The sequence below is a fragment of the Strongyloides ratti genome, scaffold srae_chrx_scaffold0000006 (assembly GCF_001040885.1).
Source record: "Strongyloides ratti genome assembly S_ratti_ED321, scaffold srae_chrx_scaffold0000006".
Classification (NCBI taxonomy): domain Eukaryota; kingdom Metazoa; phylum Nematoda; class Chromadorea; order Rhabditida; family Strongyloididae; genus Strongyloides; species Strongyloides ratti.
This window is the reverse complement of record NW_020171514.1, coordinates 20,318-36,062: the sequence shown is the minus strand read 5'-3', so window position 1 is coordinate 36,062 and position 15,745 is coordinate 20,318. Positions and strand designations below refer to the sequence as shown.

At 23.1% G+C, this 15,745-nt stretch overlaps 6 protein-coding genes across 6 annotated transcripts; 1 reads left to right on the top strand and 5 right to left on the bottom strand.

The window, feature by feature from the left end:
• Positions 1 to 34: 34 nt before the first annotated feature.
• On the bottom strand, positions 35 to 427 carry SRAE_X000232400 (Hypothetical protein; the record flags this gene model as incomplete). Its single annotated transcript, XM_024645524.1, has 1 exon — positions 35 to 427. The coding sequence occupies one exon, from the start codon at positions 425 to 427 to the stop codon at positions 35 to 37; it is 393 nt and encodes a 130-aa protein (XP_024499798.1).
• A 4,408-nt stretch (positions 428 to 4,835) lies between these two features.
• On the bottom strand, positions 4,836 to 5,786 carry SRAE_X000232300 (Integrase, catalytic core domain and Ribonuclease H-like domain-containing protein; the record flags this gene model as incomplete). The annotated part of the gene is made up of 2 exons (XM_024645523.1): positions 4,836 to 5,437; positions 5,600 to 5,786. The coding sequence occupies 2 exons, from the start codon at positions 5,784 to 5,786 to the stop codon at positions 4,836 to 4,838; spliced, it is 789 nt and encodes a 262-aa protein (XP_024499797.1).
• A 339-nt stretch (positions 5,787 to 6,125) lies between these two features.
• On the bottom strand, positions 6,126 to 6,476 carry SRAE_X000232200 (Hypothetical protein; the record flags this gene model as incomplete). The annotated part of the gene is made up of 1 exon (XM_024645522.1): positions 6,126 to 6,476. One exon carries the CDS (start codon positions 6,474 to 6,476, stop codon positions 6,126 to 6,128), a length of 351 nt encoding a protein of 116 aa, XP_024499796.1.
• Positions 6,477 to 6,628: 152 nt separating this feature from the next.
• SRAE_X000232100 (Reverse transcriptase domain and Zinc finger,CCHC-type domain and Aspartic peptidase domain-containing protein) lies at positions 6,629 to 8,137 on the bottom strand (the record flags this gene model as incomplete). Its single annotated transcript, XM_024645521.1, has 2 exons — positions 6,629 to 7,320; positions 7,375 to 8,137. 2 exons carry the CDS (start codon positions 8,135 to 8,137, stop codon positions 6,629 to 6,631), a joined length of 1,455 nt encoding a protein of 484 aa, XP_024499795.1.
• A 2,465-nt stretch (positions 8,138 to 10,602) lies between these two features.
• On the bottom strand, positions 10,603 to 11,580 carry SRAE_X000232000 (Hypothetical protein; the record flags this gene model as incomplete). Its single annotated transcript, XM_024645520.1, has 1 exon — positions 10,603 to 11,580. One exon carries the CDS (start codon positions 11,578 to 11,580, stop codon positions 10,603 to 10,605), a length of 978 nt encoding a protein of 325 aa, XP_024499794.1.
• A 579-nt stretch (positions 11,581 to 12,159) lies between these two features.
• SRAE_X000231900 (Hypothetical protein) lies at positions 12,160 to 14,791 on the top strand (the record flags this gene model as incomplete). Its single annotated transcript, XM_024645518.1, has 4 exons — positions 12,160 to 12,332; positions 12,372 to 14,212; positions 14,682 to 14,719; positions 14,774 to 14,791. The coding sequence occupies 4 exons, from the start codon at positions 12,160 to 12,162 to the stop codon at positions 14,789 to 14,791; spliced, it is 2,070 nt and encodes a 689-aa protein (XP_024499793.1).
• Between the last annotated feature and the right edge of the window lie 954 nt (positions 14,792 to 15,745).

Here is a 15,745-nt window from a genome sequence, read left to right as displayed (position 1 = left end):
TCTTCTTTTTGCTTATTAATTATTGTTGTTTCTATTACTTGTTGTAATGCCATATGAAGGTATTGATTTCTATTGAATCTGGTACTGCATTACTTAACATTGCATTTAAATCTTTCTTTAATCTAGACAGGCTTGGTTGTTTGGACATTCTATTTCTTGTTAGCACGCTTTGTCCAGTAAGCGCCCATCCTACCATAGATTCTCCGTTCATTGATACCAAACTGTTCAGTTCCTTTAATGCGAACAGTAATTCTGGTTGTTCAGCCTTCACCCCAATAGTGAGGAATTGATAACACTCGTTATCTCCTTTTCGGAATCCCTGGTCTTTCTCTGCACATGAGCATATTCCGTATTGTTCTTTCCCTGCTGGGATAATGTAGGTAGAATTACCTTTTATTGAATAGAGGGTGTCTTGATTCCACAGCATCACTTTATTGCTCAATCTGTTTATTGCATTGCCTTGGTAGTTTTATCTTTATTGAGTTTGATTGATCATAGCCATTTTAGAATACGGCTTTATTATCTCTTGACCTAAATTCCAAAAAGTCCGCATTTCTCTCTTTAATATTATTTGTTTTAATTCATTATTACTTGAAGGGACTCGGTGGAACCTTCTTAACGTTTCCATATCTTAATTGTATGGAAATATCGTTTTACCTTCGAAATCCTTCCATCCAATACAAAAGACACAGAATTATTTTAGTATTAGATTTATTTAAAAATAATAATTAGTGAATAATAATTAAAATCATAAATTAAATTAAGAGAGATATTCTATCAGCAATACATTCTTCCTTTCCTGAGAGTGATTGTCTTTTCCTTATTTCCTTTTCTTTTTATACTTCATCTTTCTCATTCCGCCTTAATGCCGTGCATTACAATTCTTTAAAATTGTTTACTTTTATTACAATCTATTTGTTATCATTTCTCTTTTCTTTTCACACCCACTACATTCTTTAATAACAATAAACATAATATAGCGATATTCATACATTTTCTAACGCCCACGGCATGTCTTATTGATTGTATCCGACCTCCGTTTCTCACGGCCGCTGAGCCGGAGGAGTTTCTGATTCTTTTCAAGAGGGGATCAAAGGAATGAATAATATTATTAAAAATTAAGACTATTTATACTAAAATTTATTTCCTTCATTATTTTGTGGGCGTTGACACCCACGACTAACTGTTTCGGCTTTTTAAAATTTTTTAATTAGACTTTTTTTTAAATTCCAAATATCATTTTATAAAATGACATCTAATTTTAAACATGATGCTCTTTTATACACTTTAATTTGTCTCACATATATAAATTAAAGCTTTAATTTAGCTTTGAAAAAAAAAAAAATAATATTTGTAGGCTATAAATTGTAAAACAGTAACATTCTTATTTAAAGTAACATAAGATTAGAAATAAAAGTTGCTGACATTTTTTTTGTTTTATGGAATATTTTTAAACAATACAACATAAGTTTAATTATTGTTTTTATAAAACATGCTTTTTTTTATTAAAACAAAATAAAATTAACAAGCGTGTATTTCGACACACTTGTTTGAAAAGCTTGGCTTAGTAAGCAATATATTTTTTTAAAAAGAGTAATGAAATAAATCAAAATTTTATAAAAAAAATTCAATGCCATTTAAATTTTTTTAAACATATTTTTTACATTTTTTAGAAAAATATATAAAGTAACGTTATCATTTAAGTTAATTATTTATTTTTTTTTGAAATAGAGCTAAAATTTTTTCTTATATATAAAAAAGGTTGAATTTTAGTTGAGATTACGCATTGTTTTTTTTGATTTAAAACTACGTAAATATTAATTTTTTTTTATCAGATTGATATATCCTAAATATATATAGGCGAGTATTGAGTAGGTGAAATTATTTTCAATTTTTAAATATTTAAATAACTTTTCTAATAGATAAAAACACGCTGATTACGAAAAACGTAATCATTTTTAAAAAAAATTTCATCTTCATATAGTAAAAGCTTCAAGAACGCAAAAAATTAACTTTTTTATTTTTAATAATTTTAACATAAAATTTTGTACATAGGTAAAAAATGGCCAAAAAATTTGTTTTTCATAATAAAAATATAAAAAAATTTACATCTAAAGCCTTATTTGGTCAAACAAAAATTTTAAATGGCCATAACTTTCTTCAAAAATGGAAATTTGAGAAAAAGAAAAAAAGGTCTGGGCATATTTAAATTCTCTATCGAATGACTATGGATTCATAATTTTATGACTACTGGTCCCAAAGTTACTCAGGTAAGTTTGTTTTTTTTGAATTTTTTGAACCTTTATTTGCATATAACTTTTTTCCTACTAAATATTTTTTTATGAAATTTTAAAAATTAGCTTAATTTTGGCCAGTAAATTTGTTTTTTGTAAGAAAAAATTAAAAAAATTTTTTTTAACTGGTCCAAATTATACCCAAAGTAAATGTTAATTGGCCATAACTTTCTTCAAAAATGAAAATTTGAGAAAAAGAAAAAAAGGTCTGGGCATATTTAAATTCTCTATCGAATGACTATGGATTCATAATTTTATGACTACTGGTCCCAAAGTTACTCAGGTAAGTTTGTTTTTTATGAATTTTTTGAACCTTTATTTGCATATAACTTTTTTCCTATTAAATATTTTTTTATGAAATTTTAAAAATTAGCTTAATTTTGGCCAGTAAATTTGTTTTTTGTAAGAAAAAATTAAAAAAATTTTTTTTAACGGGTCCAAATTATACCCAAAGTAAATGTTAATTGGCCATAACTTTTTTCAAAAATGAAAATTTGAGAAAAAGAAAAAAAGGTCTGGGCATATTTAAATTCTCTATCGAATGACTATGAGTACATAATTTTGTGACTTCTGGTCCCAAAGTTACATCAGTTTGTTTGCTTTTATACATTTTTTTTTACCATTTTTCTCTAATAAATTACACTTAAACAAATATTTTAATGCCAAATTTTTAGATATAGCTTAATTTTGATCAAGATATAGCCGAAAAATTTTTTTTTAATAATTAAAATTTAAAAAAATAGACTTTATTTAGTCTATATTTGGCACAAACAAAATTCAATGCAAGTTTAAAATGGCCAAATTTTTTATTTATATTAATATTTTAAAAAATATAAAAAGTAATTTAAAGATACTTTTATTGTTTATTAAATGAATATAATTTCATAACATGTGGACCAGAAAACTTCAAGATATTAAAAAACCATTTATTTAAAGTAAATTTAAAGAGGCTACTTTTAAAACGAAATATTTATAGACCAAATTTTTAAATAAGCATAATTTTTATTAAAATGAAAATTTCAATTTAAACTTATTTAATATGATATATATAATACTGATTATTATTTTTAAAAAATAAATAAAATATTTTTTAAATTATTTATACTAAATTTGGCTTTTTTCATATTATAAAAAATCCTTTTTTATAAAAAATAAAAAGTTTATCCTAAATATATATAGGCGAGTATTGAGTAGGTGAAATTATTTTTAATTTTTAAATATTTTAATAACTTTTCTAATAGAGAAAAACACGCTGATTACGAAAAAAGTAATCATTTTTTATTTTTAGTATTATTTCAATTGTTAAAAATATAATAAATGTAATTGGCACTATTTTTTAAAACAATAGTGTAAATATATTTTTAAAAACAGGAAGATATATAAAAAAAACGTTTAAAAAAGTTTTAAACAATTCAACTAATAAGATAATGTATAATAAAGAACATTTTGATTTAATAAAATTGATAATTTTTCAAATAATCATAAGTTAGTTCCTATCTTATTTTCTATTATTAAAAATTTTTTAAATTAAAAAATATTCAAAAATTTATAATAATAATGTTGTATATATTAATATAAAAAAAAATTTAAATATAACAAAAAGAGTTTTTTTTTAAAGTAATAAAATTAATAATTTGCTGCAAAAACTTTTGATTTTTTTTATAGAGCGCGGAACGCGCCTTTTAACAAGGGGGGGGCGAAGCCCCCCCCTTGTTAAATTTATCATATATTTATAATTTCTGATAAAAAAATCAATAAAAAATTTTTTTTATCTGATTCTTCATGTTTTTTTATGCTAGAAAAACTAAAAAAAGTAAAAAAAAAATTTTATTTAAAAAAGTTATTTGAGAGGGGAATAACACGAAAACAAATCCAAAATTTATACTAATATTATTTCAGATGATATCAAATTAGTTGATATTTTTATGAAATAGGTCATCATATTTAGCTTTTTTTAAAAAAATAAAATATAATTTGATTTTTATAAATTTGAACAATAACGAATAACAAAAATAATAATTATTTTAAATAATTATATTTTATTTAAAATAATTTTTACATTTATTTTTCAATTTATAATTATCTAATAATCAAATTTTATTTCTGAACAAATGATAAATATGATCAAATCTTGTTAAAATGATAACATTATTTTTGTGATTTGACAGTTTGAAATTTCATTTATTAAAACTACTAAATTAAGTATTTAAAGTGTGTTGTTAAAGCAATGTTTTATGTAATTTTGGAGAATCTGATAAAAATATTATCTAGATATTGACTGAATAATTTTTTTTTATCGAAAAAATTTTTAAATCACTAACTTCATTATTTCAAAGTTTATTATTTAATTTTTAAATCAAATAAATGTTTATAGTTATATTTTTAGTAAAATTTTTATTAAAATTATTGGACTAAATACCCCTACAATTAAATACAAATTAGTAAAATTATCATCCTTTTAAAAAACTAAATAACTATCTTTTAACACCCTGGTATTTATACTCTTTTTAATTCATCATTTTTATTTTTTATCAATTTCTTTTAACTTCTCCCTTCCTTCGAATTGAAGGTACGGATTTTTAATATTGGTCTTCTAATAATATGATTGTTATCTTCTTCAATATTCACCGTATCACCTTCTACATTTACAGATTTTAAAATTCCCATTGCATTTTTCGGTTTCCCTTTATTCATTTTTCTATAAACTACTGGATTATTTACATTTTGAATAATTTCCATCTTTAATTTTCTTAATCTTATCTCATCTTCATCCATCTTTTCCCCATTTAAAGAAAATGCAAAAATTACATCTCTTGGTCTTTCACCAGTAGAAGAATGTTTACTTCTATTATAATGCTTGGTAACTACTTCAAGTCTTCTTTCAAAACTTTTCCTGCCCTTTTCTCTTTCTTCTTCTTTACTAAGCCATAATCTTATTGAACGAATACACCTTTCAACTACTCCATTTGTGGTATGCTCTTGAAGTATAGTTGTTTCAATTTTTAATTCTGGAAATTGTTTTAGAATCTTTGAACTTGTAAATGATCTAAAATTATCCACTCTTAATACCTCTATCTGATGATCTAGATGTTTTTGAATTTCCTTCAAAGCTGCACAAATTAATTCAGTAGATTGTTCCTTTACTACAAATGTCTACAAATATTTTGAAAACCCATTAATTAAAAATAATACATAACGATCTTCTATCAATGCTAAATCAGCATACACAATTTTAAAAACTGTCTTTGGGCAAGTTTTCAACTTTTTCTTTTTTTTTAAAAGATTATTTTGGATGCAGATCTTACAATTTTTAATATATTGAATCATTTTATTTAATATCTCCACCGTTACATATTTTGACAACTTTCTTTCTTGTAAAGCTTCTATAATTTCATCCCTACATTTACTATAACACATATAAGATCTTGATTTATGGTACTTATTAAACATTTCCTTAGCAATATTTGTTGCTTTACAATTTGTTTCATTCATCTAAATTTCATTTACTTCCATGTTTTCATAATTAAAAACTCTACTTAACATATCCGCTAACACATTACTTTTCCCATTTATATATTTTATCTTTATTGAGAACGACTCTATGGTTTCTATAAGATCAATATATCTGTTAGATACATTATGTTCAATTACTTTTTCCAACGGTTTGTGATCCGAAAATACCTCAATAGATTGTTGTCCATTTAATGGCCAAAAAAATAATAATGCTTTCTTAATAGCATACAGTTCCAAATAAGTAGCAGCACGTTTTTTTTTTTGTTTTACACAATTTCTTAGAATAAAGACATATAGGAATATATTTTTCTCGATATATTATCTCTTTCTTCCAGGATCACCACTTTCTTGTAACAACACAGCACCAATTGCTTCTTGAGAAGCATCTACCTCCATAGCTATTTTCTTATTAGGATCTCTCAAAAATATTCTAGGCTTTCCATAAATAATAGCTATTAAATCATTATATTCTTTTACTGTCTCTTGTGACCAAACTATTTTCATTGGTTTCTTGGCACCAGTTAACTTATATAACTTAGCTGTAGACATGGCAAAATTCTTTACCATAATTCTGAAATAATTTAAAGTTTGCAATACTTTATACAATTGAACTTTAGTTTCAGGTAATTTTTTCAGTTTATTTAATAAACTACTATAGTCTGGAGTCATATAGTTTTCATAAAATTTCCACCCTAAGAAACATATGCTTTTTGATAAAAATTTACATTTTTCCCAATTTAGTTTTACATTATTTTGTTTAAAATGATTACATAACTCATAAATTACTTTCTTATGTTCATCAGCACAAGAATCACTTAATATCAATACATCATCCAAATAAACAATGTAGAATGTTTTTGATTATCAATTTTCAATCTTAAAGACTCTAATAGATCCTCCATTTGTTGTTGATATATTATTGGAGCATTCATAGATCCTTGCGGAAGTTTTGTAAAAGTAAATCTTTGTCCCATAAACTTTAAATTATATTTATGTATATCTTCCTTTGCTAAATTTATTTGATAATATCCTGCCTTTAAATCCACACATGAAGCGTACTTTAACGTTCTAAAAGAATTAATTAAATCAGTAGTTCTTCGATTTTCACCCCAAAATTTTCTAGTTGCTCTATTTATAGGCCTACAATCCAATATTAACCTTTTTTTAGAAGTATTTGGTTTATTTATTAGAAAATGATTACACACTTCTAAAGTCTTAGTAGGTATCAAAATTCCTTCTTTTACCATTCTTTGTATGGTTTCATATTCCCCTGGTAAAGGATAATTACGGCTATATATTTTATAATCTGGTACTGGATTTATAGGAAAATATTCTTGAGGACGAGCCGTTCCAAATCCTTTGCCTACATCATATGCATCTTTTGAAATGATACTTCCATAATTATCAGCCAATTCCTTTTTAAAATGATCGCTCATCTCAACAAAATTTTCTAAAATAAGATTACATTCTTGTCTTTTAGTAGTCTTCAAGGAGAAAGTTCCTGTTTCATAATCTATTATAATGCCAAACAAAACTAAAGCAGGTCTTCCTATTAAAACTTAAACACTGTTTGGAGTTGGTTCTGAATATAACAAATTTCTTTCATTAGTTAATCTATTTTTATCCCTAATTTGCATCATTACAGGTTCTTCTACCTTATTCACAGTTTCTACTCCAGCGATCGTAGAAATCTCAATAATTTCATTTGATACTTTTAATCCTATTGATTCTACTATTTTGTTATTTATAATATTGATATCTGAACCTCCATCTAAGATAGCATTTAACTTAATTCCATTAATAAATAAAGGTGTACAAATTCTAGGATATCGTATTCCTTGCACTCTACTATTAGTTAAGAAAACTTCTTCATCATCCTTTACTCTTTTTACTTCATTTTCTCTTATTTGTATTTGTTTTCTAGAATAATCCCCTTGGGGCATTCCTTGCCTTTTCCTTATACATTTATTTGCTACATGACCCGTTATTTGACAATGGTAGCACTTAATATTTTTACTCTTTTCCTTAAACCCATTTTTTCTATTAGCTTCTTCTTTCAACTGTTTCTTTCGAATTCCATCTTTAAATTTCATTACTAAATCATTAAAAAACATATGAGTCAATTCTTTATAATCTCTAATAAAATCATAAAGATCCAGTCTGCTTCCCATCTGACACATTAAACGATCTTTTATAGATTGCATCTTCTCGTATTCTTCTTTCTTTGCCAAAGCAGATTCAGCTACTCTTTCAATTGCCAATATTGAATTCTCAAAATGTTCAAAGTCTACAATAAAATGATAATATTTATCCTTGACTAAATTATCCATCATCTCTGTTGGAAACTTTTCTCGCACTTTTAAACTATAAGATTCAAAAGTTTCACTTTTTATTACATCTGGTAATAATTTTCTTGTATGAATTTCAACTCGCTGTCTTAAAATATTTATTTTCACTTTATCCTCCAAAATTTCATTCAATTAAAAAGCTTCTTCAAGCATCTCTATAAATTCACTCACAGTAATTGATTGATTTTTATGGTCAAAAAGAGGAACCGTTAAACAAAACTGATACATTTTCTTACTTGTATCTCCTTTCACTGATTTCTCAAATAACTTTACACTATCTTCCAAGATAGAATCACTTAATTACGGGGATTCCACTGCAATATCCAACAAATATTGATACACTTTTCTTGATAAAGATTTTGGTGATTGCAGCACTCGTTGTGAATATTTATAAATATCTTCTTTATCCAAGACCTTAAAGTCTATATTCTGAAAACGAGGCTTCACACTATACACTTGTAGTATATCCGCTATTTGTTTATAGATAAATTCCTCCGCCCTTGATTTCTCCACAAACTCCAGCTTTACTAACCAATAAACTTCAAAAATCTTTTCTTGTGTAAGTCTGCTAACTTTCGCCCAGTAAAATTTTGTTAGCAGCTCAAAAAGAAAAAGATTCAACACAAAAACAATGACAATATAAACTTGTAATCCACAAACTGCGTAGCAAACCGTCCTTTTTAGGTTCTGCGTAGCCTTCTAATAATATCACAAAAATAGTCCGAAAATAATTACTAAACCAATAATTTTCCTAAGTAAAATTTTTATTAAAATTATTGGACTAAATACCCCTACAATTAAATATAAATTAATAAAATTATCATCCTTTTAAAAAACTAAATAACTATCTCTTAACACCCTGGTATTTATACCCTTTTAAATTCATCATTTTTATTTTTCATCAATTTCTTTTAACTTTTTTTATTATTTTTTTAAAATATACATCTTATATTATAATTTTAAAATCACTTTGTAATATAGTAAATAATCAATAGCTCATTTAATAATAAAAATTAATAGAAAAAATAAAAGTAAATGGTGATAAACTTTTTAAGAATGAAGATAAGTATAAGAAACGTGAAAATTTATTGTATATATAATAAGTAATTAAGAGAATATTATAAATTATTAACTTATTAGTTGTTTGTTATAATATTCTTTTATTTATTTATAGACAAACAGTTAAATCTTAGGTACTAAGTGCCTATAAATATTTTACTATATACAATCGAATAATGAGTACAATACCTAATTTGACTTATTTAAAATAATAATTTTTAATTAAATCATTAATGAATATAAATTGTTGAACTTATTTAATCAATTTTTTAATTTGTTTTATTTGTCAATAAGTAAATGATTATGTTTTTTATTTTTGTATAAAATATTATTATTTAAAAGTTGAAAATGAAAAACATTGATCTATAATATATAATCTAAATTTATCTACTTTATTATAATTTGTATATTTAATAAAAAAAATACTATTTTACGAGTATTATTAATAATTAAAGCTAAAATACCTGGAAAATTTTTGATAGTTAATAAAATGGAAATTTAAAATTTTTTTAAAAAGTGATCATAAAATTATAAATTTTAATAACTACTATCAGATGCAAAAAATTAAAATTTTTATATAATAATTATTAAAATAACAATTTTATTCTTTTAAAAGTTTTCAAAGATATTTTGTGTTTATTAAGATAAATAATTTTTTATGCAAAAGAATATGTTTAAAAAAAGCATACCATAATATTTATTTAAAATTATTATTTATTAACCTGTTTGATTTTTTTTAACTTTAGAATGAATATTTTAAGAATATTGTTTAATGTCTCTACTTTATATACTACCAATTTCAAATTCGATTCTTAAAAAATGTATCATTAAGATTTTACCGAAAATTATTATTTTTTAAATTTTATATTTATGAATTATAAGCAATAAATTATTCTTTATTTTAAATATTAATAATTCAATTATTGTTTTTTTATTTTTTTAAATTTACTTAAAGTTGCTTATATATTTAAAATTAATCTTTATTTTTTAGGCATTTATGTCTTAAACGTTTAGAATAATTTTTAAAATGTATTGATAGAAAAAATTTGGTATTCAAAGTAACATCTCTGGTACACTCACAACCCGATGAACATTTTTTTCCGCTGTTTACCAATTAGACGGTAAATTTTCTGACAATGTGCATTTTTTTCCGCTGTTTGACAATTAGCCGGAAATTTTTCTGACAAAGTGTATTATTAATTTTTATTAACAAATATTTTTTACAAAACAATTTTAATATAAAATAATATGTCATTTAAACGTTAAAAATAAAATTTTTTAAAAATCTATTAAATTAAAATAATTTTTAATAAAAATAAAATTAAATAAATCAAAAAAAACAATAAATATAGAGATATAAAAATAAAATAATATTTAATAAAAATGAATCAAATATTTAAACTGCTTTTAATTTTCTTGTAAATCTGTACAGATTTATCATGGTACTTCAATTTTGGTCCAAGAAATTTTGATTCATCTGCATTGTAAACAAGTCCAAAAAGAGACATTATTTTTGCAAATGACAAGCAACTTTCTGCTCTTGTTACAGATGAAAGTAGCATAAGCTTGTACAATGCTTCTTTTGGACACGTATATTCTTTATATTTATTTTCCTTGAAATATAAATAAAATAATCCTTCTCTTTTCACCATAACAATCTTCTTTTTGCTCACTTCATCAATTGAAATTTTTTCTGGCAAAATCATTTTGGTCAAACCAAGATCTTCTAACAACATATTAATATCGTTTGAATTTTCGCAAAGTGAAATGGTATTTTCTTTTTCACTTTTCTGTTGGTAATACTTAAATACCATATCAAATATTTCTCTTATTTTCTCTTTTCCAATGTTGTATTTTATTGAAAATTCTTTTTCTAAATTTTCATCAATTTTTTTAATATTTTCTTCAATTGCAATAAATTTTTCAAGATCATCGAATGAATATTTGATCCATTGACAAGTAGAATATTTTTCTACTACTCTCTTATAAGCCTTTTTACTAGTTATGCATGATCTTAATTGATGATGTTGAACAAATTTTCTACTCTTTCCAAGAAGCAAAATTTCCATTATGTTGATGAATATCTTGTATTTGTTTAATTTTCTACCAACTATTTCATCTATTTGAAGATCAAAAAATAATTTTGCCAATAATGCCTTAAACTTTTTTATTGAAGCTTCACTAACTTCTTCATTACAACATTCTTCAATTAAAATGTTAGTATCTTGATCCACAAAAGTTGTTTCCAATTTACTTTTTATAATATCGTATAATGGCTTAAAATACATAACCCGTGTTGAATTTTCTTTCTCTCCTTCAAGATTTTCAATTGCAGATTGTTGAAAAAATTTTATTTTCTCAATCATCTAATATTTTATTATTTTTTTTCAATAAAAGTATTAAACTTACTTTATAAATTTTTTTGTTTATTTATTATAGATTTAATTAATATAATACAATAATAATAGCAAAAAAAAAACTTTATTTAAAATTTCCAAAGTAGTAGTATCAATACAAAAAATACTTTAATTTTATAATATAATACTTTATAACTTTTATAACTTTTTTTTACAAAGTTCCAATACAAAAATTGTTAACAATACAATATGTATTTTATTTTTTTCTTTCGATGTTCTACTATAAAAAAATTTTAACAAAGAAGTATACATAATCAACCAAAGAATACACAAAATCAAAGTATCTTTAAAGTGATAACTTTATACATTTTTATACATAAAGTTTTAAATATTATAAATATATAAATTAAGTGTAATTGAAATTTGAACATAAATTTTGTATTTTCTTAATTAATATATTATCAGATTTATTTTTAAACCTAAAAAACATTTTTTTAAACGTGTTATGATTATATACAATTTTTATATTTATTATTCATATAGACTAAAAACAATTATAGATTTATTAAATTTTGTAAAAAAATCAAGATGCAAGTTAGATGCCCAGAGTGTTTCAATCATAATAATCCGGAAAATAGTTTAAAAATTCCAATTTCTAATTTTGAATCACATTTTTCATTATATCATTATGTTGAATGTAAATATGATAAAAAAAAATATAAATGTGTTGAAGATTCATGTATAAAACAAAGAGGAGATAGGTAAAAAAAAATTTTTTTTTAAAACTGTTTATTCTTTAGATTTTGCAAATCATTCTTAACTGAATACAATGTTGCTTCTTATAAAAGGCATTTGATTAGAAAACATTTTCAAAAACCCTCAAATATTGGAAATAATAGTTCATTTCAATTTCAAGATTCTACAAATTCAATTGAATCTATGGAAATTGATACTACACAACCTGAAATATCTTCTATTTCAGAAAACAGAAATTATCAAGATTTTCTTCAAACTAATAGTGAAAATGATTTATGGCAATTTGAAGAAGAATTAGATTTATTTGAAGAACCATTTTTAATGGAAAATGAAGAATTAATGCCCTTAACAATTACAGAATGGGAAATTTATTATAAAAAATTGATATTTCAATTTTTTGATAACTGTCCAGGAACAGAAAAGTATTTTAAACAATTGAAGCATTTTTTAACAGATGCAATAGCACCGTTGAAATCACAAGAAACTATTAATGCTAAATGCGGTTTGTTAAAAATATCCTGTGAAAATATAATAAAAGATGGCAAGAAATTGATACAAAACTTAGACATTACTGATGAGAATGAAATTATTGTGCCAAGAGATGATATAAATAATGAATCTATAAGAAAAGACAGAGAATTTTTTTACTATTTGCCATTAGAAGAATCAGCACCATTATTAATGAAAAAACTTCAAATTCCACCTGTTGAAAAATTGAGAATAATTTTATATGCTGATGACATACAATCAAATAATCCTTTAAGTTCTCATCGTGCTACAGGATCATTTTTACATGTTTCATATAAAATTCATTTGCCAGGAAATACTGAAGTTGCTAAATTAACTTCAAAAGTTAAGAATATACAAACTATTGGAGTAATTAAATCAGAAGTTACAAAAACAACAAAATATGACAAATTATTAAAATTTTTAATTGATAAAATTGAAAATCTTCAAATTGATTACAAAAAAAAGATTGTAAAATTTGAAATTATGGCATTAGCTGGAGATCATGTTTTCCTTCAAGATGTTTATCATTTACCAAAATCATTCAATGGAAATGGTGGCTCATGTTGTAGAACATGCTTAATAGAAAATCGTCATTTTCATTTGTTTAGAAAATGTGAAGATGTCAACAAAGAAGATGTGTTGCGATACAATCAATTTGAAGCAAGTGTAAAATATCCGCTGAATGAATACTCTGATCCATTCCATGATCTACTTGAAGGAATTTTAGGAGATTGTATTTATGGAACATGCCAGAAAATAGCTTTTTATGACAAGAAATTTCAAAAAAAGCATATTGAAACTTCTATAAATTGGAATGAAGTTGAAAAAGAAATAAGAATTTTAAATAAATCTGATAAAAAAAGTCAAAATATTTCAACAGTTATTAGAGATGGATATTTTGCTTCAAAATTATCATTTGAGAATCCCCAAAAGAAAGATTCCTTCACTCTTACAGGGGCAGAACAGTTATCATTTGGAAGGGCATTATGGAAACTTTGGAGTAGTCAAAAAGGATTAGAAATTTTTGCTGAAGCAGATACAGAAATTTTCTTAAATGCAAAAGAATTATTAGGAAAAATTCTTAATGTTTGTCAATTAACGTTTATGAAAAAAGAATTTTTTGATAATGATATTGCAATTTTAGAAAAAGAAATTAATAGTTTTCAAAATCTATATTATAATTTTATGCATCCAGAAACAAAAGATACAATGAAATTACATTCAATATTACATTACCCACTTTTTGCAAAGAATTACCGATCATTATGGGTAATTAATTGTATCCGATTTGAATCAAGTAATAGACGGATAAAAAAATTACATTCAATTAGCAATAATAAAACAAATCCATCATTTACAATCATGGGGAAACTTGGTATGGCATATTTAATAGAAAAATCACTTTTAAAAAATTAATTTCTTTATTTAATTTTTATGTGTTGCGAATGTATTGATAATGATTAAGTAAGTTTTATTCAAGTCTTAATTTTTTTTATTATAATTTTAGTTAATATTAGTTAATTTATATAATTTATATACTTATAAATATTTCTTTTTCAAATTATCTAACAAACGGTATTTTATTCGCTGTAAAATGTTAGCATTCTTTTATAAATACATTGTTGGAATAAAGTGCTTGCATCTTTTAATGTTTCAAAATTTCTCTGAATATTTTTTTATATTCTATTATTAAAATAATAATTAATTTTATAAAGTAAGTTTAATTATATTTTTATAATAATTTCTATTTTAGTTCCATTATTAGTTTTATTTTAGCTATTCAGTACAAAAAAATTTTAAAAAAATGTAAGTTCAGTAGTAAATTGTAATATACTCTATTTTAGTTCAAAAATATGTTGCAAAAAACATTTGTAAAATAAATGTAAGTTTAACTATAATAATTATATAATAATTTTATTTTCAAAATTTGTTACAGCAATCATACATAAAATAAATATATATTTGTATTTTTTTTATTATACTATTTCTACAGCTATTTATGATATCATATGTAAGTTTTTATATATAAATAATTACTAAGTTTTTTTGTTTTCAGTTTTCATAAGATGTATTGTAAATACTGCAGTTATTGTTAATTCATGGTACAAACAAATAAAGAAAAGAAGAAAATCATATTAAAATAAAACGTTTCAATACATAAAATATTATTTTTTTTGTTTCAAATAAAGTTTTAATTGTTATTTTTATTATTATTATTGTTTTTTATTGAAATATTTAAAAATTAATAAAATTTGTTTTCCTTTTAAGATTTTATTGTTGGGGTAATATTTTTTATTTTATTTTGATAAATTCGTTGTAAAACAATATTATTGAATAATGTTTTAAAATTCTGACACATAGAAAGTATGGAGCATTTTGACGGGTATTTTTCTGACAATCTGGTTTTGCGTGTAGTATAGTGGTGAGTATCCGCGCCTGTCACGTGCGAGACCGGGGTTCGATTCCCCGCCAGAGAGTCTTTTTGTTGAAACTTTTTAATTTTTTTATATTTAAAAATTTTTAATAATTATTTTTCTTAATTTTTATAGAATTTTGATTGTAAAAATATACAAAAATAATTTTTTATTCAATACATTTTGTTAAAATGACAAACCTTTTTGTCCATTTATTATTTAAATGATATTTTTAAGTAACTCAAATTTGTTAATTATATCTAATAAATTAGAAAAAAAATTTTTAACTATAATATAATTAAACTGGAATTTATAAAATGTATGTTTTAAAATAATTTTAAAAAATTGTTTATATAGTAAAAATGTCTTGCATTCATAATTAAATAAATACAATTTTTCATTATTTACATAATTTATAAAAAGTTTTTAACAACGTCTTTTTTTGTTCTTCAAAATCTGTTTTCAATGATAAAGTTTATGTACAATAGATATCT